At 36.3% G+C, this 25,035-nt stretch overlaps 1 protein-coding gene across 3 annotated transcripts in view; it reads right to left on the reverse strand.

Annotated features, from left to right (window-relative positions):
- Positions 1–25,035, reverse strand: part of LOC133518075 (dual specificity calcium/calmodulin-dependent 3',5'-cyclic nucleotide phosphodiesterase 1) — a 298,642-nt gene that overhangs the window by 69,926 nt on the left and 203,681 nt on the right. For 2 of the 3 annotated variants that reach the window (XM_061851645.1, XM_061851647.1), the window contains one exon: positions 222–378. In XM_061851645.1, the coding sequence (XP_061707629.1) occupies positions 222–378 (157 nt within the window). Of the gene's footprint in view, positions 1–221; positions 379–9,209; positions 9,703–25,035 lie in introns of those variants that run through there. The other variant, XM_061851648.1, reaches the window with a different exon arrangement.

The raw sequence follows: 25,035 nt of genomic DNA on the forward strand, positions 1-25,035 counted from the left end.
TGGGAGTGAGACAGGTCAGTTAGTAGGTATGAAACTCCAATAGTAAGAGAGAGAATGACTGGCTTAACTAAGGGCGGCCTTGTCGCATGCATCAGGCGTGTCGCCGGCGGGCAAGTGCTCAGTGTCCAGATTTAGTTGATCTAACTGTTCATCAGTGATAGTGAGACAGGTCAGTTAGTATTAGGTATGAACATTAGTAAGAAAGAGAATGACTGGCTTACCTAAGTGCGGCCTTGTCGCATGCGTCAGGCGTGTCGACGGCGGGCAAGTGCTCAGTGTCCAGACTGATCTGGTCTAATTGTTCGTCAGTGGGCGTGGGGCAGCTTTCGCTCTTGTGGCGGCTTGAGGAGCGCCGCACTATCGTGAGGCCACCTTGTTCTGTTGACAAAAGGAACACAACGTTAGCTGACTATTTTTTATGATTAATGCTTTGCTGTTGGCTAGCTAATGGAAAGGAAAAACTAGAGACATTAGAATTCATATTGCGCGAATAGGGTGTTCTCCTACTAGTCAAATTAGTTACTTTTTAAGAACTGTCATATCGATTTGCTATTATAGAATTTATATGAAAACTAATATAATGACGTCACGGTCTCACCTTTTTTATATTTCTACCCAATTTATTAAATAGAAATTGTGTTTAAAAATAACTGCTGTCTATGTTTTTCTAATATTTAGATATCTGGTGCTTTATTTGCATGGTGTGAAATAATTTATTTGAAATACAGGAAACGTCCTTATTGTGAGACGTGATTATTTTTAACATCTTTATTTCTATGTTACGGTATAAACATCGGTATAAAAAAGTTCCGGTTACGGTATAAAAATCCGAGCCGAAATCCGAAACTAGAGCAAAACCGTTTTGGCAAAAAATAATGTTTCGGTCAGACTATTTCTTACTAATTAGTGATCGGCCGCGTCAAAGAGTTATAAATTAGCTTTGATAGCTTAGTTACACCTACGTTAAAGCTCCCCGGTTTAGATAAGCACAATTTAAATAATAAGTTTTTGGCAAAAAAATCATTTTTACTACAAGCTGACTGTACTTTTCTTACCGAGGGCAACTAATACTTATTAACACCAAACACAATTATGTTGCGTTGTTTCATTACAGAGTTCCTACGGCCACCTCCTGGCTCCATCATCAGATCAGCAAGATGGTACCATAATAGTGCATTGTCACCCGACTTACATATGTCTGCAAATTTTCAGCTCAAACGGAAATAGGGAAATGGGTCAAATTTAGCTTCCAAGATTTCACACTAACAAAATAACATACATACTAACAGGACAAGTTAAATACGAGTAAAAGCTTGTAAAATTTGTAAGGCATCAGGCATTTGAATACCTATAGGTAACGGCTAATGAACCACTACACTACGGGATTAACTTTGTTCATAAATAAAGTTTGTAACACGCATAAAATGTGGATAAATTGCAGGAAATAAGTGTAAAACTATACAAACAATAAGGCAAAGGAAAATATGTATTCTGCTTCTGTGTTACGATTTTAAAAGCTGTTTGTTTTTATTGTTACCTCTGTTTCGTGCAACATGCGATTTGCAAACGACTAATATACGTCAAAATAAATTTCTAGAGTTATGAGAAAAGAGCTCGTGTAAAAAATACGTGAAATTTTAGCAGTACAGTACCCCTAGTGTAAATATTTTCGACAGCGAAACGTGACGTACGCGTTTGCGTTAAGTGTCATTTTGTATGAGATTTTTGACTTTCCAAAACGTCCCGCTTGGCGCGCTGTTCAAAAACCCATACAAAATGAGACTTAACGCAAACGCGTACGTCACGTTTCGCTATCGACTAAAATTACACTAGGGGTACAGGTCTCGTCGCAACATAAAACAAAAGCAAGTTGCAAAGCTTTATTCACGGCTATAATTATTTCTTGTTTTATTATTAAAACGTCACATGAAAGCAGAAAAATGCTTTGTTATCTTTACAATAAGTCTAGGGATCATTATTTATGAATAGCTTATAATTTAATTATTCTTACATTTATATTTAATTTATGATTACCTTATAGAAGAGTATCAATCGACTCTTACTTGTCACTGGTTCCTACCAGCGGGTAAAAAAGCGGGTATGCAGTGACAAATGGCCAATCTGAGTACGGATAAGTTATAGTGAAGAAGCCTAGGAATATTTATTTTATATTGGTTGTTATTTATATTTGTAACAAACGAATAAAGTTAAAATATTGGTGCAAGTATTCGTTATCATCATCAATCCGGTAATATCCCAACATATGTCGCTAACAAAAAGAGAAACAAATATTTGGCAGATAATTATTCAGTTTTGAATCTGAATAAATTCAAAGGCTTTGGTATCAGGAATCTTGTTGACGATTTTGTAAAACATACGTTTAAAAATCTATAGAAATGTGCTAAAAATCCTAAATACAGTGACGTTCTACACAGCACACAGCATCAATTACTATTCATATTATCACAGCTTAAATTTAAATAGTTAACTCAAATTGGATATAACATAATGGAATTCGGAATAGGGAGAATGACGGAAGATACTTAAAAACAATAAAAAAAATGGAATTATAAAAAACTTCCTTAATGCCGCAGGAAACACGAAATCGGGAGTCGTGGAGATTAAGGGTGAGCCTTTGCTCAGCAGTGGGACACTCAAATCGGCTAACAAGAAAAAAAAACTAAAGAAAATAACACCAATTTTAGGAGGCATTCTAACTTTATACATGTATTGTGTTAATTCTGATCACATTTTAGCATCACTTACAGCATCAATATCGTACAAGCGAGATGCACTGCAAGTGACCAATTTGCAGTGCATCTCGCTCGAACCAATTTGTAAAAATCGAATAGGCTTCCCGCACAGTCCATCTATGCAGCTTTCATACTCTGTACCCATTCAGCCCGGCCCGCCATTCACTTTGAGCAAGACACTTGCCTTTTTGCGTCCGTTGCAGATTGCTACTCGTTTACTTTCTATTGACGTCCCCGTACGGTCCACTTGAAAGTATCTACACGAATTGGAATCTTATCACAGAGATGTAAGTTTCAAAATGATTTGATAAGTGGTACTGTACACTGTCCTATTGACGCTCTAGTATGCTTCAATTGGGTAGGAAGCCGTGTACTCTTTTCATTTTCTTTGCTGATTGGCTACGGACACAACGTTTAAGTATTATTTAGAATGAATAGAATGTAAAAACAATTTCTCAGACAATTAATACAGTCCATATTTGTTAGTGTCAACTTACAGCCTATGTTACGTTACAGTACAATAAATTACATTAAATGAAACTAGGTAACTTACACACTTTGGATTGCTAATTATTTTGGCTGATCTACCGAACTGCACGTTTGTGAACATGCAATTCGATATATCGTCCCAAAATACCAGAATCTAACCGCTCGGCTATCATTTTCAGTACCCCTAGTGTAAATTTATTCGATAGCGAGACGTGACGTACGTGTTTGCGTTAAATCTCATTTTGTATGGGATTTTGAGTTTCCAAAACGTCCCGCTGGGCGCGCTGTTTCTAAATCCCATACAAAATGAGACTTAACGCAAACGCGGACGTCACGTCACGCTATCGAAAAAAATTACACTAGGTGTTCAGGAAATGTTTGTCCGTTCGTTAGAACATTATAGATCATATATTAATTAGTAGTAATATAAATAAAATTGTAATATTGCTTAATACTACAGTACATATTAGAAAATGCTGTTTTCCGAGATAATAGCCTAAAAATTATTATAATAAGAGATTTCAATCTAGCAGACAGTTAATTATCATATTCACTTTACTAAAATAACTAGCGGCTCTATGAGTGCCATTTCAAAAAAGAATTATATTTAACTATCGAAGGTGCTCAAAAAAATTCATGAGAATTGATAGAGAAAAGCGGCTTGTAGACAACATCCGGACATACGAAAACATTTTTGCTCAAACTGAAACAAAGACCTCTTTTGCTCGGATAATTAATATGTAACCAAACCAAGGATATAAGCATATATAGTACTATTGGCCATATATAAACGGAAGATGTAATATGTTGAATGTAAATACTATGAGAAGACAAATTAAAATATGCGTAACCCTGTGTCAAAAAATATTTTTTTACCTAACAATTCGTAAAGTATTTAGGCTTTAGGCTTAGGTTCATAGGCAGTTTTGCCCCTGGACCTTTTTAGAAATTGTCAAAATTATAATCTCTGCTGATCAAAAGGCTTTCAGCCCGCGGTTATAATGTACCTTTGTGTCTCGGTAGATTAAGGCCTGATTGTTAATTTTCGAGTTCGGATTACGCTGGGGAAAATAATAGGACAATGAATCCGACGAGTTTTGTGGTTTTTGGACGTTTCTTAACTAAATTAGGTAATGTGGGGTTTTGAGGTTTATTGTGAGGAGTATAAGTAACAGTGGATTGGAAATACCGGTAAACTGGGGTAACCTATTTTGATTCTTTAAGGTTGTTGTTCCTGTTAAGGTTGAAAGCACACCATTAAATTCTTAAGCAAAAAATCATCTCCCTAATTCTTAAGAATCGACTATCAATATTACTCCTTAATTCTAAGCAACCAAAGTTTACCGTAATTAACAACAATAGTACATAAGTTGGTAATTGTCAAAAAATAAATAGTACCTGAGAATTTGGAGGCATTTTTTTGAATTGTCAGTTAACCCTTCAAGACAAGTGGCGGTCAACCCGTGACTGGTTGGATCAAAACAGCGCCGGCCCGAGCACTTGATCAGGATAGAGCGAGATTGAGTTTTGGCACCCTTGTTTAAACCGTTTTACCCAAATTGCAGTTATAAATAATTTTTAAGAAAAAAAAAACCGACTTCAATGATAGACCGGTGAAAGAACGATTACTTATTGTTGATTTTGGATTTCATACAATTAAATTAAAAAGACAGTGCCCTACGCCTAATTATGTAGAAAAGGTGGCAACATGTTTTTTTTTGTCACTGCACCTACCTTGACATATTTCAGATTTGCCCTGTGGTGGACTGGTAAGATACCCGCAAAAGGGCATTCGACTGTATTTAAAATAAATATTTCACACCATGCATAAAATAAAGCACCAGATAATTATTAAAAAAACTAAATAGGATAGAAATATAAAAATGTGCCTTAAAAACCTAACTGCTTGACAAACATGCAAAGAGAACAAATTGCCAAACGTGAACTATGTATCGTTGAAGAGTTTTATTCTGTTCATCATCAGCAGTTCCACTTCATCAAATGTCACTTCTACAAATGTAAATACTTGATTTGTTGATGAAAATACTATATATATGCCTTTAACATTTGAGGAGTTCCCTCGATTCCTTATGGATCCCATCATCAGAAGTGAGCTTTGATAAAAACGAGACCAATCTATATATATAAATTCAAACAAAAAATTATTTTTAAAATCGGTTCTGAAATGACGGAGTTATGGAGCAACAAACATTAAAAAAAAAAAATACAACCGAATTGATAAGCTCCTCCTTTTGAAATTTTGAAGTCGTTTAAAAATAGTAAAAACAGGCCAAGAGCATGGCGCACTGTGGGCTGAAATTCGGCTCTCATTGGCATAGAAACCAAAGTTGTTATTTTTTTTTTTGAAGTTTTGAAATAGGTTTTGCCCAGAATTGTTATAGTAACTTTTGAATTTGGGACGATTTGGCATAAAATAGTAAAATTATTTTTTTAGAAAAAAAATTATGAAGCAGGAGCAAATAACCAATTTACTTCAAAAATCGCAAAATAAACCGTAATATCGTCCGCAGTTTCCGAGATATCTTGTTCTAGAATTATTTACCCTTATACATTAAAAAATATATAACTTGATCATTTTCATATTAAATGTTCTGAAATACATAGGTTAGCATAAAATTGCTCGTTTAAACCCATTTCAATAAAAAAAATCTTAAAATTACAACGATAAAAAAACGCCAATATGCCAAAATATCACAAATAATTCGTGGTATAATAACCATCTGCGAGGATATGACGGTAGTTTTTGCGGTTCTTGAATTACATTGAGTTTTTGTTCACGCTCTATACATAAAAAAAATCATAAATCAACACTTTATGCCGACTCGTCCCAAATTCAAAAGTTACCATTACAATGCTGGGCAAAACCTATTTCAATAAAAAAAAAATATTATAATAACAACTTTAGTTTCTAGGTCAATGAGACCCGAATTTCAGCCCACAGCGTGGCGGGCCATGCTCAGTCTTAGGTTCCGTAGTTACCCGTCCGTCGCATCACAATATTAGGTTGACCTGAACGGGAGCTGTTAATGAATACCATAACAAACAAAAGGGAGTACCATCACAGCATTTGTACGTCTTTTTACTTTCTTTCTTCTAAGTCGATTTTTTTTGGAAAACTTTAAAACGACCCAGGTACGAAAGCCCAAAGCTTTTCCGACCTTGGTGCTTTCCCGTTTCCATGCAGGCCGAACACCAAAGTCGGGAAAGCATAGCTTAGAGTCGAACCAAACGCGAGGCTGTTAGCTTTTCTGCGGGGCGCGTTCATGGGGGGCCAAAAGACGAGCTTCAGAAGAACTGAACTCGGACAAGGACAGAGGGCTGTGCTTTAAAAAAAAAGGCCAAAGACCAAACTCTGCATAAAACTGACTACCCGGAGCGTCGGATTGGAGCTTCAGTACGAGGTCCAAAGCGAGGCTTTCGAGAGAAAATCAAAATTCCAATCAAGTCCGAAGACAGACCTGCAGGAGAGCAGAGCTGTAGAATTTAATCAATATGATATGATTTCAGCTCAACAGCTTTCAGAGCTTGGAAGCGTAACTTGCTGGTATACTTTCTTCAAACTTCACAGGGCGCCGAACTCGACCGCCAGGTCTTTTATTTTTATAAGACTAAGAATTAGGCGGCTCTGCAGTAACTCATCCTTCAGCCTCAAAGTTCGCATTTCGGTATTTTAGTACTACGTAGAACGCGCCCTGCGGTTTCCTAGGGCTTTAAAACTCGCACATCATCTATACGCTTGCACTCCTTTGGCTCTAACAAAATCGCGCCTCGCGCTCTGCATCTTCGGCTTTATGAGGAACTCGGCTTTTATTTATTGCGTAGCCTATAAGAAATGCTTTCAGGTCTTTGCCCCGTCGGATAGATACTTAGTCTTTGGGTCGTTTCCTAACTTTATCTGCCTGCAGCTCAGCCTTCAGCCTCGCAACGAGGACAATGTGGTTGGTCGAGGGCTAGAATCTCCCTTGCATGGCGCCCCAGCAGCAGGACACAACATATGCATGTTATACAATTGGACATGGTGGCGTTGTGGTGCAACTTTACAGTTCATCTTTGACACAACTACTTAAGCCTATTTAAACTGATTCCAACGATATATTATTTAATATATGTATACTGTCACTCATCTATAAAATTAAATCGACGATTTATTAAAATCCTCTTAAACTGCGCTGACCACCTATCGGGGTCCCGCCACTTGACTGCTTTATTATTGTGTCAAAAATCTGTCGTTATGCATTACAAGGTCACCCATATTCGATCCCTTAGCAAATTGCACACAGGGTCTTTTGTCAAATTAAAAATTAAAAACAGTAATAAAATAAAAGTAGTTCTATCAAGGCATATTCGTCGTTCCGAGCGGTATTCGAGCATCAAATATAATCAAGTACTTATTTGAAGAACGAGTCCCGCTTTTTAACAGAAAAATTACACAAAATAAAATAACAACATGCCAATAAACGACTGAGAAAACGCTGCAATTGCTGCAACAATATCGAAGACAACATCGATAATTTAAAAGTGGCCATGCTACGGTCAAGCATAGTCAAAACAGATATTCTCAGACTTTTAGTATCTTGATGGGATTTTAAAACGTCACGTATCATAATAAAATCGTAATTGTTTGTTACTATAAATTGCAGTGTATGAATGATTTTCATTTGCAATATTATGAAGAAAAAAAAAACAATAATTTACGTGTTCCTTCAAAGTGATTATTTTTAGCTTAATTAAACCTGTGTCGGATGTCTCTTTAAAAATTTAAAAATATTTTTAAATAATCTTTGATAGAAGCTCTATCAAAGTTATTGTATCGTTTGGCTCATAATATAATTATTCCGTGTTTTTACAGGACAGTTTCGGGTGCCTAGCTAAGGTGACAATCGTTTGCGCTACGATAAAGAAACGCCTTGTGTCTCTCTGTCACTCTTCCATATTAGTGCGACAGTGACAGTTGCGCGTCCTCGCTACGGAGCGTAATCGATTGGCATGTTGGCTACGCACCCAGGTCAAACCAAAATTTTTTTGGAACCAAAAGTTAATGAATAAAAATATTTGTATCATTTTATTCACTCCCATCAAAACATCAAAATCTGCCATAGAACTTAATAAAAACATAATTCACAATCGAAACAATAAATCACGAAATTATAAGGTTGGTAACTTGCGAATGCAAAAGTGCAAGATCAGAGGAGGTATGCGGCAGAATAACGTGCACGTTGTAGGTGGCTATCATGATTTTGACTTTAGTTTTTTTTGACCTAGCGTTAGCGACGATCTGCGTTTCAGCTTGGGCAAAAATGCTTTCGTATGTCCAGATGTTTTCGTCTACAGGTCGCAAATCTATACTGATTCTTGTGGTTGTGAGATTTTCAAAATAATTAATTTTCTACAGGTTTTTCTAAATCACCGCAGGACCTACCCTTTGTAAATCTGTAGACCAAGTTAGACTAGTGGCTCTGTGAGCTGTATACCTCAATCTTTTTTCTGCTGCGTTACCTACCGTACAAAATGTAACTTTTATCTGATCAAGTTGTTAATTTTAATGTGTTAATTCTTTACTTATGAATCTAATAATGGCCTTGTAAACAAAAAAGTAAATAAAAAAACAACATAGTTTTTGAAAAATCTTTTTCTGTGCTAGGGAGTCTGGAGACACCAAATCAGTATTCTAAAATTTGATTCACCCAAATACGTTTATATAATTTTTACTGCGGCACATCGTTATTAATTTAAAAAAAAAACCTTTTGTTTGTCTCATAGCTACAGGTTGATACTTGAATATAACACATTTTTCTTAGTGAAATAATGGTAGTTTTCATTTATAATGACATTTTCTAAAAGTAAGTAAGAAAAAAATCTGATTTTATACCGTTTTTTTACCTAATGCTGATCAATTTTGACAAGAAACATCATGATAACCACCTGTTCCTAATAGACCGTGCTTACTAGGGGTGCCGTTGCGCGGTGCGGGGGGCGGAGGGGGGCGCGGCGCCTCCTCCCGCGGTGCGCCCGCGCCGCCCGGCGGACTCGCCACTGCAACACCAACCATATGGATATTAACATAGGACACATTTTGGATTGAGCGTGGGAAGTATAGGTTACATTTTAAGACCTGCTAGCACGAGTTGCTTTTGCGCGATACCCCATACATCTTGCTCGACTCCAAGTATGGACTCCGCGCGAGAACGCAACTCATGCTAGCAGGTCAGGAGTATTAGGGTCGGTTGCACCATAAGATTTTTCACCGTTAAAGAGTTCGTAAAATTTTATTGTATGAGAAGTTTCATAGGGCTAAGTGAATTTGGTCAGTTCGTCAACTGTGGTTAGTGCAACTGTCCCTTATGGAGGTTGTGATACTCGGTAAGTATAATACAAAATAGGTTGCGAAATAAGTCATTGACATTCTATATTATACGCCCTATAACAAATACGTTTCGTAACTATGTGAATAAATGTAAGACGAACGATGTTGATCGCTGACTGTTCGCATTGCCGGTAATCGAGTTATTCGCAAATAAAACACCCCCTTATCGTTCGTCCGAACAGTTTCCTAAAGTTATAAAGGTATATAACAGTGGATATGTCGTTATCCACCATTCAAAAGTTGATTTAAATTTAATTGTATAAGAGCAATCTCAGCCTGTTAAACTTTGCCCTTAAGTCGAAAGTGGAGAAACCGCGTTTCGTGTTTTCGTACAAACGTTGTCCTCATTTTCCTCTGTGGATTTTAACATTATTGAAAATGTTTTTGCGCAATTTGTTGTATATCAACCACAGCTATGTCCCTACGTTATAAGTATTATTTTTATTTTTTTTTGTGTTCGAGAAATTAAAGGCTTTTTTATTTTTATTATTTTTATTTTTTTTATAACCCTACGTTAGATTTTTTTCAAATTTTTAATTATTATAGGAGTTAGACGCATTTAACATTTCGTATATGTTATCTGTTTTTCGCTCTTAATTTTTATAATAATACAAATTTCGAAAATACTCAAACGTAGGGGCATAGCTATGGTTAATGTACATCAATTTATATAAAAATATTTTCCAAAATATAAATATCCAGAGAGGAAAATGGGGACTACATTTGTACGGAGAATCGGCCGTCCTCTTCCCTTTTAAGACGAAGAAACGTATTCCTAGTCCTCTATTTTGGAATTAACATTACTCGTATAGAAAGTATTTTTACATAATTTGATAAACCTACGAACAATATATATTAAATACAGCTACGAAGGTGTTCGTTTTTCGATTTTTAGGGTTCCGTACCCAAAGGGTCAAACTGGAACCTATTACTGAGACTTCGCTGTCCGTCCGTCCGTCCGTCCGCCTGTCACCAGGCTGTATCTCATGAACCGTGATAGCTAGACAGTTTAAATTTTCACAGATGATATATTTCTGTTGCCGCTGTAACAACAAATACTAAAAACAGAATAAAATAAATATTTAAGGGGGGCTCCCATACAACAAACATATTTTATTGCCGTTTTTATAAATAATGGTACGGAACCCTTCGTGCGCGAGTCCGACTCCCACTTGCCCGGTTTTTTTCAATTATTGTAATAACTGGTAGCTGTTAATTTGCATAGAATTTGTATTTCACTCCTAACTCAAAATAATAAATAAAAAAGTGTAACGAAGAGTCATAGCCGTATTTAACACAGATAAAATTGTGTAAAAATGTCAATATCCAGCGAAGAAAAATGGGGACTACGTTTGTATGGAGAAGCGGTCGTCTACTACACTCTTAAAACTATTAAACTTTCTCTGTTGAATCTAAAGTCTCCTCAGAGCAAACATAATATATCGTAGGAACAGGCTAAACGTGCCATTTTAGTTCAAATACACATAAGAGAAATGACAACGGGTCATTTTTAACCTTTTAACCGTTTAGTATTTTTCATCGTGCGCGTTTAGTATTTGTTGTTATAGCGGCAATAGAAATACATCATCTGTGAAATTTCAACTGTCTAGCTATCACGGTTCATGAGATACAGCCTGGTGACAGACGGATGGACGGACAGCGGAGTCTTAGTAATAGAAACCTCAATATCATTTTTGAAGACCTATCCATAGATACCCCACACGTATGGGTTTGATGAAAAAAAAAATATGACGTATTAAAAAAAACTACTTACTAGATCTCGTTCAAACCAATTTTGGTGGAAGTTTGCATGGTAATGTACATCATATATTTTTTTAGTTTTATCATTCTCTTATTTTAGAAGTTACATGGGGGGGGGGGGGGGCACACATTTTGCCACTTTGGAAGCGTCTTTCGCACAAACTATTCAGTTTACAAAAAAAATCATACAATTAGAAACCTCTAAATCAGAATTATATTAATAAAAAGTATATACCATGGACAACCGGTCTGGCTTAGTGGGTAGTGACCCTGCCTATGAAGTCGATGGTCTCGGGTTCAAATCCTAGTAAGGGCATTTATTTGTGTGATAAGTACGGATATTTGTTCCTGAGTCTTGGGTGTTTTCTATGTAAGTAGTTAAGTATTTATATATTATGTATATCGTCGTCTAAGTACCCACAACACAAGCCTCATTGAGTTTATTGTAGGACGTAGTCAATTTGTTTAATAATGTCCTATAATATTTATTTATTTATTATTTATTATGATTGAGTTTTTAAATTAGTACGTCATGGAAATGTTACTGATAAAATGAATTAGTGGCTCTCGTTCAATTGTAAATTGTTTCATTATGCAAATGTTGTCATTTTCGGGCAACAAATAATAAATATTTATTTAATAGTTTACTAAATTAGTATTATTCAAATTATCTTTCACAATGCAGAATCCGGCGCCCGCCAAAAATTTTTTAGATGTCATTTGCATAAGTGCGCCTGCTGATAGAAATAGGCGATGTAGGCGCACTTCGCCCCTTCACCTTACATTTAACTAAAAAAAAAATGTTTTTTTTGTTTTTAACTAAAACTATCAAGGATTAATTCAAGGACAACTATGAATTCCTCATCAATAATAAAAAAACAAGTGCCTGACTCCTGATATGGATTTATTTAAACTAGTGTAAACCTTAAACCTCTCCCACAAACGAGTTGCGAAATCTCTTTTCAAACATTCGGCGAAATGGAGAAAGTTCAGTTGGAAACTAATAGAAACTATGTCAGAACCAAGAATTGAGATATTTGTTTTATTAGTTGTACTTTATGAGAAGTTTTCTTCTCAGGAATAAAATCGAAGGACGAACTAAAGTTGCTAAAGATTACCGACGCAGAAAAAAAATACCATCGTGTTCAGGTTCCTTACATGGACAACTATTTGCCAAGATACCTCATTGATTTACCTTTTAATTGAATAAACAAACCCTAACCTATTTTCAAATCTACATGACAACATGGGGCAAGATAATTGTTGAATCATAAAGGATGTATAATGTTGTAGTTAGTTATAGAATTGGCCATACCTACGTATTGGTTAAAGATACAGTCAGGTACATTTTGGCTATATATTTTTAATGTCTTAATGTCAGGAGTTGGGTTTGCAATCCAGATTCGAAATATGAAATTATGGACGGTTGTTTCCACACATTTCAGATCCGTCGTGCAAACTCAAGTCAGGACCCCAAAATGTGTAGGTACTTTTATGTTTTTATTGTTAAACAAAGATTAATCATCAATCAGATCAAGCCATGTCATAAAGTCATAATGTGATCAGCAATTTCATAAATTGCAACCGTTTTATGAAATAAACGGCCAAATCTCATGAACTTGCCGATTCTACAATCTGATTACGACATAAGTAAGTTAAAGTGTATATACGACGACTTAAAGCACATTTACCAAATGCAAACACACTCAATATGTACTCCGTACCCAATCCTCTAGTGTGAAAACTTCGAGGACCCAAACTTATGGTAGGTATTGGTCTAAGGTTAAGATTTATTAGAATTTCAACTCAATGATATTTTACATTAGACTCAAATTACATCTGCCCACGATGATCTATAGAACTTCTTAATATTCAAGACCTAAAGAATGGCAAAGTTTGTGATCCGTTGGGTTGCGTTTGGGTAGAGTCTTGAACTCTGTTATGATAAGAATAAAGACGTAAGTCTTTTGACAATATTCATTGACATGTATCCTTTTTGGTCTTGGTCCTTGAAACTTGAAATTAAATAAGTCAGTCCAAGAGATAAAAAGTTACATTCCTTTGAAATTCATGGAAAGTTGACATTGTAACATTTTTGTAAGGATATTAAAATTTTAATATTCTCTTTGGAAAGTTACGTTGTTTGATGGAATGCTCAAAAATCTTTTTGGTAAAGTCAACAGATTTTTTTAATAGTTTACAAAGTTGTACCCTTAAAGTTAAGACAACATAAATTAAGTAACGGAGCCAAACTTGTTTTGTATTATGTCTTTAGAAATGTAATAAAAACGAAGTTTTGGTTGGATTATAAGCCTTCAAAACTCTGTGTAAGCCGAAATTACGAGTAAAAATAAATATTCAGTTATTTTTAAAACGCCTTATATGTGACACAAGTTGCAAACTAGTTTGCTGCCGCGCCAGCTGTAAAAGGCAGAACTTCCAGCATTACCGGCTTAATACCAACACTTAAAACTGGAACAACGGACAACAACAAGAACATTTAAACTTTAGACAAAAGGATTTAATATAAAAACAATAGCACAAAAATATTGTTTCAGCACGTTTATTATCAGTATTTCGTGTGAATTCTAGTCGCGAGGAAACTGGACCAATCACAAACTGATTTTCTCTTCGGCACTATCTATCGTATTATTACTGTAAATATTTTGTGCCGTAATTCCATAAACATAATTTTCCTTTATCTGGTTATAACAAAACTTGAACATTGAGAAGCACTTCAAATGAAATTGAAGACTTGAGAAGAAGCTGATATTTATATATCTCATCTGGGGGCTTAGCCAATGACAATCGTCGATAGAAAACCCCAATTGTAACTTAAATAACGCATGGAAAAAGTCACGTGACACTTTGTAACATCTGTCATCCTGATGAATTTTTTCTGCTCGATCAGCGTTTGTCAATGTGCGATTCTCATCATGCCCAGGTCAATTCAATTTTAAAATGACCTTCAGGAATTTTCTGAGAAAAATGAATTAATAATTTATTGTAAAGAGGATAAAAGCGTGTTAACTACAAGTATACTTTTATATATAGGTATAGATCCAGACCGCGAAGCCAAAACCCAATTTTATTGAAACATTGGACCACCGATACGAAACGAATTGCCTGCCTGCGACGTTGTCGGTTTGATCTGATACATTTTATATCAGAATTGGGAAAACAATATTTCATATTAAAGTATTGGATGGATAGAACATGATTGAATTTTTATATTTGAAATAATTTCTTACGATGTCACAGTATGTATATAAGAAAGAGCAATTTTTGAGCAATTATTGCTACTGGTACAAGCACACGCCATACTTAGTACCGAAATAAAAGCTTAGTGTGCACAACATATCTGTATACTTATCACTGAAATAAGAAACAGATCCGAATTATGGGGGCAAAATTTAATAACAGGTGGAGAGTTCCAATATTTATTCGGCAAAAGTATCGATAATTGAGTTAATCCATATTGCAACTCCTTATCTGCTTCTTATAATTCCTAGGCATATCGTGGAACGTGAAAATCTTTGTCTTGTTCCCTGAGTCGACGAAGCCCCGCTCTTCGGGCATCTGAAGCAAACTAACGAACCTATCCTACCTATCTATTGGTTTAATGTGACTACCGTCAAAACATTACACTGAACATTACGATCTGCGTGATCTTACGATCGGCCGCTGACATATACATAATGACACGTCGTTGCTAATCGGTCTGAGATTCGGGTGATGATCCGCCTGCCTCGGCGGGGTGAGGTAATCATCCAAAGCTGCAATAACTGATGTAGGTGAAACTGCCGCTAAGCTAAAATGGGACTGGGCAGGGCACGTCTGCCGTATGCCGGATGACCTGTGGGCCAAAACAGCCACCTGTTGGGTCCCACAGGTTGTAAGGCGTCACGGTAGACCTCGTCGGAGATGGCGGGACGAACTTGACGCCTTTGACAGAGACTGGTGGGAGACTTCCGAGGATAGAGACACGTGGAAGAATAAGAGGGAGGCCTTTGCCCAGCAGTGGGACAATGTGGGCTACTTGGATAGTTGTGACATATTAGTAATTATAGTTTTGAAATGGATCTGGATCTGAATTAAAAAACCTTTACGAGTCAGAGGTACCTAGGTGTGCCTGATCTTCACATTGGACCCTATTTATTATATTATTTTATTATAATGTGTAAGTGTGAAGAAGAGCCAATTGATCCTTATTAGGATAACATGGCAAGAACAAACGTAGTACCTTTCTTTGCAGGTATTGGATTAATTACGTGTAAACGATGGATGGATTGTGTGAAAGAGGATATGAGAAAGAAAGGAGTGAGTGCTGAGGTGACGAAAGATAGAGGAGAATGGAAGAGAAGAACATGTTGTGCCGACCCCTCATAACGTGGGATAAGGGCAGGAGGAAGAAGAGTTGTACATGACAATCCAAATTTCTTTATAAACGAAATAGCATCTAAGCTTCAGCTGTGCGCATAAGAGTCACTAGCACAGGCGACTGACTTTTGAGCAATAATGCAAACAGTCGAAAAGAAAATGCGAATTTGTACCTCGGACAACCTTGGAAAGGATTATACTTCGTATTGAGGATAGTAAAATAGGATACAAGTATTTCTATCTTGGTCTAGCCAGAAGTCATACCAAAGATCACTACGTTTTGGTCATACCATTGCGAACAGAAATAAATAGAACGTAATATACTGAGACAAGTGTTAATTTTCCGACTTTCTGTGTTTTACATATTTCTGATAAAAATATTCATATTTACCTGTCACTGAAATTTCACGCTGATAGGTATTCACATTAGTTTTGGAAATAAAGTGACGTATATATATATATATATATATAGATGAGAATCACGTCATTTTATAAACGGAATATTGTTTACTGAGACAAGTCACTTACACCATAGTACGCGCCGCGGTACAGTTCATAAAATAGGAGGTCTTAAAAGTGTGGTTTACTGATATAACTAGTAAAGGCGACTAAGTAAAAAAAACATATAAGAATTTCTGTTACAATACTTCCATAAGTTGTAATTGTTTTCATAATTAGGTAACGTAGTGGTACAAATAACCAAAATTTTAATTTTTATCCAAGAAAATAAGAGTAGGAGACCGATTTCTAAATATGGCAACACTGTGCAGCTCCTGGGGACATACCGCGAAAACCGAAATTCGCAAATTGCGGGGACCTTTCTATTTTACTCTCACTAAGACGTAATTAGAGTGACAGAGAAAAATGCCCGAAATTGACGAACTTCGATTTTCGCGGTGATATCCCCGGTTATTGGGTTCCTGTCGGTCATTGGTGCCAGTGGTGCCACTACGTTAACATATAATGCAATCTCTAGGTTGGTTCATTAAAAAAGATTATGGACATTAGTTTCACACATGTCGAGTTATGCTGTCGGAGGAAATTGCTGTTATTCGCACTATAGGCAGAGTCGCCATAATTATTCGGAACGGATACGGGACAATGGGGTAGTAATGGCGTTAGGGGGGTGCAAATACATAAATGGTTAAACAGAGACGATTGTGACCATTTATATACGTATTCTACAACGGTATTGATGCACGGGACAAAAACTGAACGGGTAAAATACGGGAAGCGATACTTCAAGACGGTGACAGTCCCGTACATACGGGACGTATGACAACCCTAACTATCATATGGGTAACTACAATTTGTAATAATATAAAAAAATTACATCTATGCGAGCGTCCTTTAGTGACATTGAAATCGAATTAGGATTATATTTTACGTAAATAAATTTTTAACAAGCAGGAACGTCTGCGAACGATGCTATTAAGCTTAGAATAAATTTAATTTGGTGAGACTTGAACTCACGGCCTCTGTATCACGACCAAGGCAGTAATTTTTCCACTTTTAAATTTATAATTTACGTTTCTGAATAAGCACGTTTCTCAGAAAGTATAGGATTTTAACATTCAACAAAATTCACACAAATATTTACCTCGAAAAGCAATAGGTACGTACTTAACAGAGTTTGATCTCATTTCTTCTGAAGTTATAACAAAGAATTTTCAATAAACATAAATGAAGAGATAAAGAACGGATCTTGTTTACTTACAAAAAAGAAAGAAAAGTGTTTGTTGTATAAATCTGGTGTTTACCTGTAACAAAAAATATTTAAATTAGCATTGAATAGGAAATGTTGTATATAACCGCAAACTTAAACTAAACGTAAGTTTTAATGCTTAAAACGATTCAGATTTTTTTAAATTTAGTTTTAACTACCAGAGTATTTTTTTTTTCGAGCAGCAATGTATTTTGTACAGTCAACCAATTTGATTCCTAGGCCACTATAGAACCATGCCATAATGACTTCTACGACAGTGCTTATTGAGTGATGCGTGTCAAGTATCTAGTAGTAAAAGCGACAAGGTTCTAACTTCTAACTGTAATTGGTTGACTTGTGACAGTTGTGACGTCGCGTCATTAAATGCAACGTTTTGAGTTAAAAGAAATTAGTGTTACATTGCTTGCGGAATTATTTTATATGGAAAAATAAAAGTCGTCTGTTTACTATAAAACCTATGAAAGGGTGTCCATTAAAGTCTAAACTAACTACCCTTTGGCTATGCGATCGCATCAAAAATACACGTTGTATAGGTATTTACATGACATCAATATTTATAAGTCCTAAAATGTATTAATGGGTACATAATCGAACAAACATCTATATTAATTATAAATACAAAATACTAAATAAAAAGAGCTAACTAAAAACTAGTAAGTAACCTAATATGCGCCTCCACCCTGCATCGTACCTGGCTCAAAAGTATCCATGATGCCTGCAGCATTTCCTCGCTGGACTGCAATTGAGATCTGTTGAACCAGGTACAATCCAGAGCGGGGGTCGCAGCCCCTCTCCCGAAGACGCTGACCCAGTTCTGCAATCAGGCGGCGGGCCTCAGAGCCCCAGGGCCCCACGGTCTCTATTCAAGTCCCTGTCACGAGCTGCTTTTGTTTACTTGTATTGACTCAAAATTCGAATTACCATATTTTATTTTATATCCGTGAAGAAGAGAAATTTAGTCCATTTTCACATACCTAAGATATAAGTAGCTTCGGTATGGTGACAGCTGTCATCTTCGTACAATTTATAATCTTAACGGGATTTCCGGTCGAACTTTAAAATCGATCGTATCCATATTTTCAGACGTGATTGTACCAATAATTATATTTTTGCCAAAAACTTATTAATTTAATAGTTATGTAATCGAAAGACGAAGAACCCTAAAACGCAAAATTGAATCTAGATGACAGCTGAAGCCGTTCCCAAGCTATAGGTATAAAAAATACTTTAATAAGTTTAAAATTACTGAAGCTCTGTCACGCTTATGAAAATAATGTTGAAACAGCGACTCAACGGCTTATCAGGTCTAATCTTCATTGATATCCAATACATAGTGCCAGTGAAAAATAGCCTCTCCTACTTAGTAATAAGAATGAAGATACATGTCAGATTAAATTGGACGGCTGGTAATCTTATGGGAATATTGATTTTGATGTAATCCCGCCTTCCATTAGATCTCGGTATTATTAAGCTCTCAACTTTTGATGTATGTTGGGAAATGAGGCTTTGGACGACAGTCAACGATGTAAGATGAAGAAATATTGGTATATCTGTGGTCTTGAGTAGGTACTTAACATTAGACATGAGTATTATAACCCTTCACATATTCTAAGATATTCATTTAAACGAACGCATATCTCAAAAACATTTCTATTTTTTATTGTTTCTTAATTGCATGTATGTCTTTCTCATCACGGAACAATGCTTGTGATCTATTCTACTGTTATCTAGAATAAAATAAACATGAGAACACAGAACATAAACTTTATTATATTTATTGAGTAATTACACGAAATCATTAGGTGGGAATATACACATTATTTAACAAACGGAATTTACACACATTCTAAGATATTTACATATTTTAATATGAAAAACATATGATACCTAATTGTTTAAACAATCAGGGATACGTACGTCAAGCCATAAATCAAACCAAAATGATACCGAATTTAACCGTGAATAGTACTTCACTCGGAGGCGTCAGGAACAGAACTGCCAGCGCAGCCACGTGCTCAATGGTTTTGATACACCAAACCGCCCCGCCCAGGTAGCTGCCTCGTAGCTTGAAGGAAGTCAGCAGGTACTAGCAGGTTGAGGCCGGAAACGCTGCCTTTGCACCTGCGCTCGATGCCGGAGCAAAGTTTCACAGGCACGCCGACAGGTGTCGCCAACACGGCCATGTGACGGTTGTGCCCGCCTCGGGCACTACACGAGTCCGGTAAAATGCTATATAAAAAAAATAAAACTATAGTTTTGATAGCAAATACCGCTGCTTATCACACCAATAGGAAGGCGCTGGTTTAATTTATAATCACCACACCAGTCACATTATAGTGTCTTTCTAGCAGCATGTTCCTTTATATGAACTACTTGTGCTCGTGTCCACTCTCGCAACTTAGGTGTTTACCGGCTCATTATATTATCAAACCTTGCACACGTCCTTTAGTGTAACTTTACCAATTTAATAGTAAGTTATCATAACTTAATATTAAATTAGTCATATCCCTAGGAACAAAACATTTTTTTTTTTATATATTAGCATATTCTGATAAATTAACGCTTATTGAGACTTAATATTGGTAAAGTATATATTTATCTGCATACTAAGTTACTGTCTATTAACCAAATGCATTTTACCAGGGCTCGCAATAAGGAAAGGACATGTGTAGCTACAATTACATAAAGAATAAAATATTTACCTCGCCAACACTGCTACTCATTTGCTATATCCCAGTCATCAATGTGTATCCAGGGTTTCATGTTTTCTGCTGCCGCTGTTCCAGTGTATCGCTTATTACTACGTTCAGCGCCTCGTACATCCTCCACCTGATACCTGTCTTTTCCCAAGACCTTGACCACTTGGAATGGTCCTTTAAAAATTGGTAACAACTTCGTACTATGACCATCATTAGATTGGCTTTGTATTTTAGTAAGGACTAAATCACCTTCTTGGTATTGTCGTGCCTTTTTGCGTGTTTTATCGAATCTTTCTTTTTGTTGCATGGAGCTCAATTTGATATTTTCGTCCACTAATTTGCGTAATTTAGTAACATCTATGTCAGACTCGTTATCGCTATTAGGTGCTAAAGTGTCTGCATCCGTACGTAAACGGTAACCGAAAAAAATTTCGCTAGGCACGGCTTTTGTAGTTTTTTGTACAGTACTATTTAAGCCTAGTTGCAAAGGTTTTACACATTTGTCCCAATTATCATCGGACAAATCGGCACCCATGGCTCTCATTGAGTCTAAAATTGTCTTAACAAAGCGTTCCGCTTGGCCATTGGAACGTGGCATACCAGTGGCTATCGTATGTAATCTTATATTCTTGCTACTACAATATTGTTTAAAACTATATGACGTAAAACAAGACCCTGCATCTGTGATTAGCCGTTTTGGGTAACCAAAGATTTTCGAAAGATTATCCAATTCATTAATAGCATTAGCACTGTCAGTGTTAGGCACAGCAAATATAAAGACAAACTTAGTGAACGAATCTACCATAATTAATAAATATTTATTATTTTCTGTAGTTTTTACGAAAGGTCCTACATGATCCAAATGCAATGTGTGATATGGTCTAGCGTACTTTGGTAAAGGATGCAGTTGACCTTCTTTTGGACCCGTTTTATTTTTATTGTATATACAATTTAGGCAATTGCTAATGTATTTTTTTACCGTGCGTCGAATTTTATGGAACCAATACTTATCCTTAATGCGTTCTACAGTTTTATCTACGACAAAATGACCAAGGTCGTCGTGGTTACATTTGATAATCTGCCAAATACACTGCTTAGGCACGACCCAACGACGACCTTGACCAGTTCGTTTGTACACTTTACCACCCAAAAGCTCGTAATTACTGAAAACATTTTTATTTATATCGGCCTCTCCTGATTCAAGAATTTTCTTTATTCTGACTATTTCGGGATCTTGCAATTGTACAGTTAACAACCAATCGGCTTCAGTAATTGACATAATTAGTTCCGACTCGGATTGTTCCCCAGATTGCACGGGGTTGCGGCTGAGCGCATCTACATGTTGCATTCTGTTACCATCTCTATGTAATATATCGAAACTAAATTCTTGAGTAGAAAGTACCCATCGTGCAATCCGTGGCACAATCTCTTTCTTAGTCATTGCAAAACGTACAGCGTTGCAATCAGTAATAATTTTGAAAGGGGAGCCTAATAAATAAAGTCGAAATTTTTGTAAAGACGCAATAATAGCCAATAATTCTAATTCGAACGAATGATACTTCTTTTCATCGCTAGACGTTTGACGACTATAATAATGCACCGGTTTCTCTCCTTCAGTTACTTGCATTAAAATGCCTGCAATTCCGTCTCTGCTAGCGTCCGTGTAAAGTATACATTCTTTATTCGGATCATAAATAGTCAGTATATTTTGAGACAATAGTGCACTTTTCAACGTTTTAAAAGCTTGTTGTTGACTACTTTCCCAGGACCAAATACTATCTTTTTTCAACAATTTTGTGAGAGGACTAGATAACAGGGCACAATTTTTTATAAATTTGCGAAAATAACTAATTAGCCCTAGAAATTGACGTAATTGATGAACAGTTTTTGGTTGAGGGAAGTCTTTAACAGCCGCCGCTTTCTTTTCACTAGGTTTTATAGTATTGTACTGTACTTTATATCCCAAAAAATCGATTTCAGTTTTTAGGAAATGACATTTTTTTAAATTTAATTTTAAATTATGCTCTTTAAATATTTTTAGGACCGATTCTAGCAAAGCCAAATTCTCTTCTGGGGTTTCACTTATTAGCAAGACATCATCCAAATAAATAATTATTTTACCAAAACGCAAATTTCCCAATACTTTGTTCATCATTTGTTGGAAGCACGACGGCCCATTGCAGAGCCCGAATGGGAGTTTTAAAAATTCATAATGACCGTCCTCGGTTATAAAAGCACTTTTTTGAATCGAATCTGCACTCATTTTGATTTGATAGTAACCACTTTTGAGATCTAGACTAGTAAAATATTTACAACCTTGTAACCGGTCAATAAGGTCTTCTATTCGTGGCATAGGATATTTATTTTTAACCGTTATTTTATTCAGGGCCCTGTAGTCAACACATAACCTTTTTTCGCCATTTTTCTTGTCCACTAATAACACGGGGCTAGCATAGGCGGAATTACTTTCTCGAATTATGCCACTTTCTAGTAATTCGTCAACCATTTCGCGAATAATTTTTCTATTGCCATGTGAACTCCGATATGGCCTATATTGAATAGGTTTGGTGTCATTCAATTCGATCACCATCTCGTGGTTGTCAACTTGACCTAAATCTTTGATACTATTCGCGACACATTCACTATACTTATGGAATAATTGCACTAACTCATTATGATGTGAATCAGAATCGATTTGGGTCTCACTTATCACATTGCAAAAATTATCAAAAGATTTTTGATAACTGTATGTCAATACATTTCCAATACGTGAATACATAATATCTGGACGTTCAGTAACATTGCGACCTATTAAAATATCACAGTCAGACAAATCGTCCATAATGTACATATTTATGTTCTCTAAATCAAGGCTATCTAATTTTAAGGAGACTTTAATAGACTTGTACACTGTCTTACTAATATCTTTTGAAAATCCGTGCAATGTTATTGGTGGATCCAATACGGTGGTCGTCAATGCATATTTATTAACCAATGTTTGACTAATCAGGCTACAACTACTGCCAGGATCAATAAAAGCTTCATGCTCGAATTTCTTATTGATTGTCACCTTTTTGAAAAATTTAGTATTTGATTCGGCACTTCCAATAAACTTTGTCTCCTGCTTTGCAACCTTCTGATTCTTTTTACTAAAGCAAACTGATTCCGTGTGACCTTTTTTACCACAAAATTCACATTTAACCTCGCATTGATTTCTTTTATGCGCTCCACCACAACAAAAACATTTGATGCGATTTTGAGGCTGTCCGGTCTTCACAGAATCGGAAGTTTGGTCTACAGAAGACGAAGCCGTTTGCCCTATACTCAAATGCGGTGAAACTGATTTATTTCGCATATCAATTTGTTTATTATGTCCGGGTATCGTTTGCTTTGAGACCGGTTTGCTTCTATATTTACGACTGTGCAAAAAACTAGCTAGACTCTCGCATGTATTGAAATTCGCCGCCTCTATTGAACTACTTATAGTGCTATCACGCATATTGCCTAAAATTATTGATATAATATCGTGTTCCGTAAAATTCAACGACAGCCTGTCAATCTTGCCCTTTTGCTCGAAGAAAAACTCATAAAGAGATTGCTCTTCGTTAGGTTTACGCTCAATTATTTCTTTTAAACATTCAAACATGTTTCGTTTAATTTGAAATGTTGTCCAGATTTTACTACGCCACGTATGCCAATTCCAATTTGTCCACTCAAAACTAGTTCGCAACAACGAGTCGTACCAAATTTTAGCCGAACCTCTTAGTTTATTAAGAGCCTGATAACGCGTCATTCTATCGCTCCATGCAAACGTATGAGTATATGATTCGATTATATTTAACCACGCGTCGACATTGTCCTTAATAGGGTCAAATTCAGGTATCATACTATTGAGTGAAATCGCACTGGATGTACTCACAAATTCGCCATCGTCTGATTTCGGTACCTTCTTCTTTTTCCGGCGAGGCGGAGACGGCGTCCTTGATGATGATGAGGACGATGAGGGCGAAGGCGAACGAGTTTTCTTATGTTTCCTCATTCTGCCGGCACTTCTGATGTGATCTATTCTACTGTTATCTAGAATAAAATAAACATGAGAACACAGAACATAAACTTTATTATATTTATTGAGTAATTACACGAAATCATTAGGTGGGAATATACACATTATTTAACAAACGGAATTTACACACATTCTAAGATATTTACATATTTTAATATGAAAAACATATGATACCTAATTGTTTAAACAATCAGGGATACGTACGTCAAGCCATAAATCAAACCAAAATGATACCGAATTTAACCGTGAATAGTACTTCACTCGGAGGCGTCAGGAACAGAACTGCCAGCGCAGCCACGTGCTCAATGGTTTTTATACACCAAACCGCCCCGCCCAGGTAGCTGCCTCGTAGCTTGAAGGAAGTCAGCAGGTACTAGCAGGTTGAGGCCGGAAACGCTGCCTTTGCACCTGCGCTCGATGCCGGAGCAAAGTTTCACAGGCACGCCGACAGGTGTCGCCAACATGCTGTTCCGAACCTTTGGGTGGCGTGCGTGGAGCTGAAACCTTCCTTTAATGAAATGTAAGCGGTACAACGAGCGGATACTGCTCTTGCCCGTGCCAAGGGACGCACGCAGAAGCATCACCCGCCACGCTAGAGTATAAGGACTATTGAGAGTTGGTAGAATCTCACCTGAACTAGGCTATTGGGTGAAAGCAATAGACTAAATAATTACTGGGCTATCGGATATAAAACCGGACGCCTGTCTAATAAAATCGTATAAAATTTTATAATTAATTTATTAATTAAAATTTTGCAAACGAGGTCTTTGCAGTCTCTC

The sequence above is a fragment of the Cydia pomonella genome, chromosome 5 (genome assembly GCF_033807575.1).
Source record: "Cydia pomonella isolate Wapato2018A chromosome 5, ilCydPomo1, whole genome shotgun sequence".
Lineage (NCBI taxonomy): Eukaryota > Metazoa > Arthropoda > Insecta > Lepidoptera > Tortricidae > Cydia > Cydia pomonella.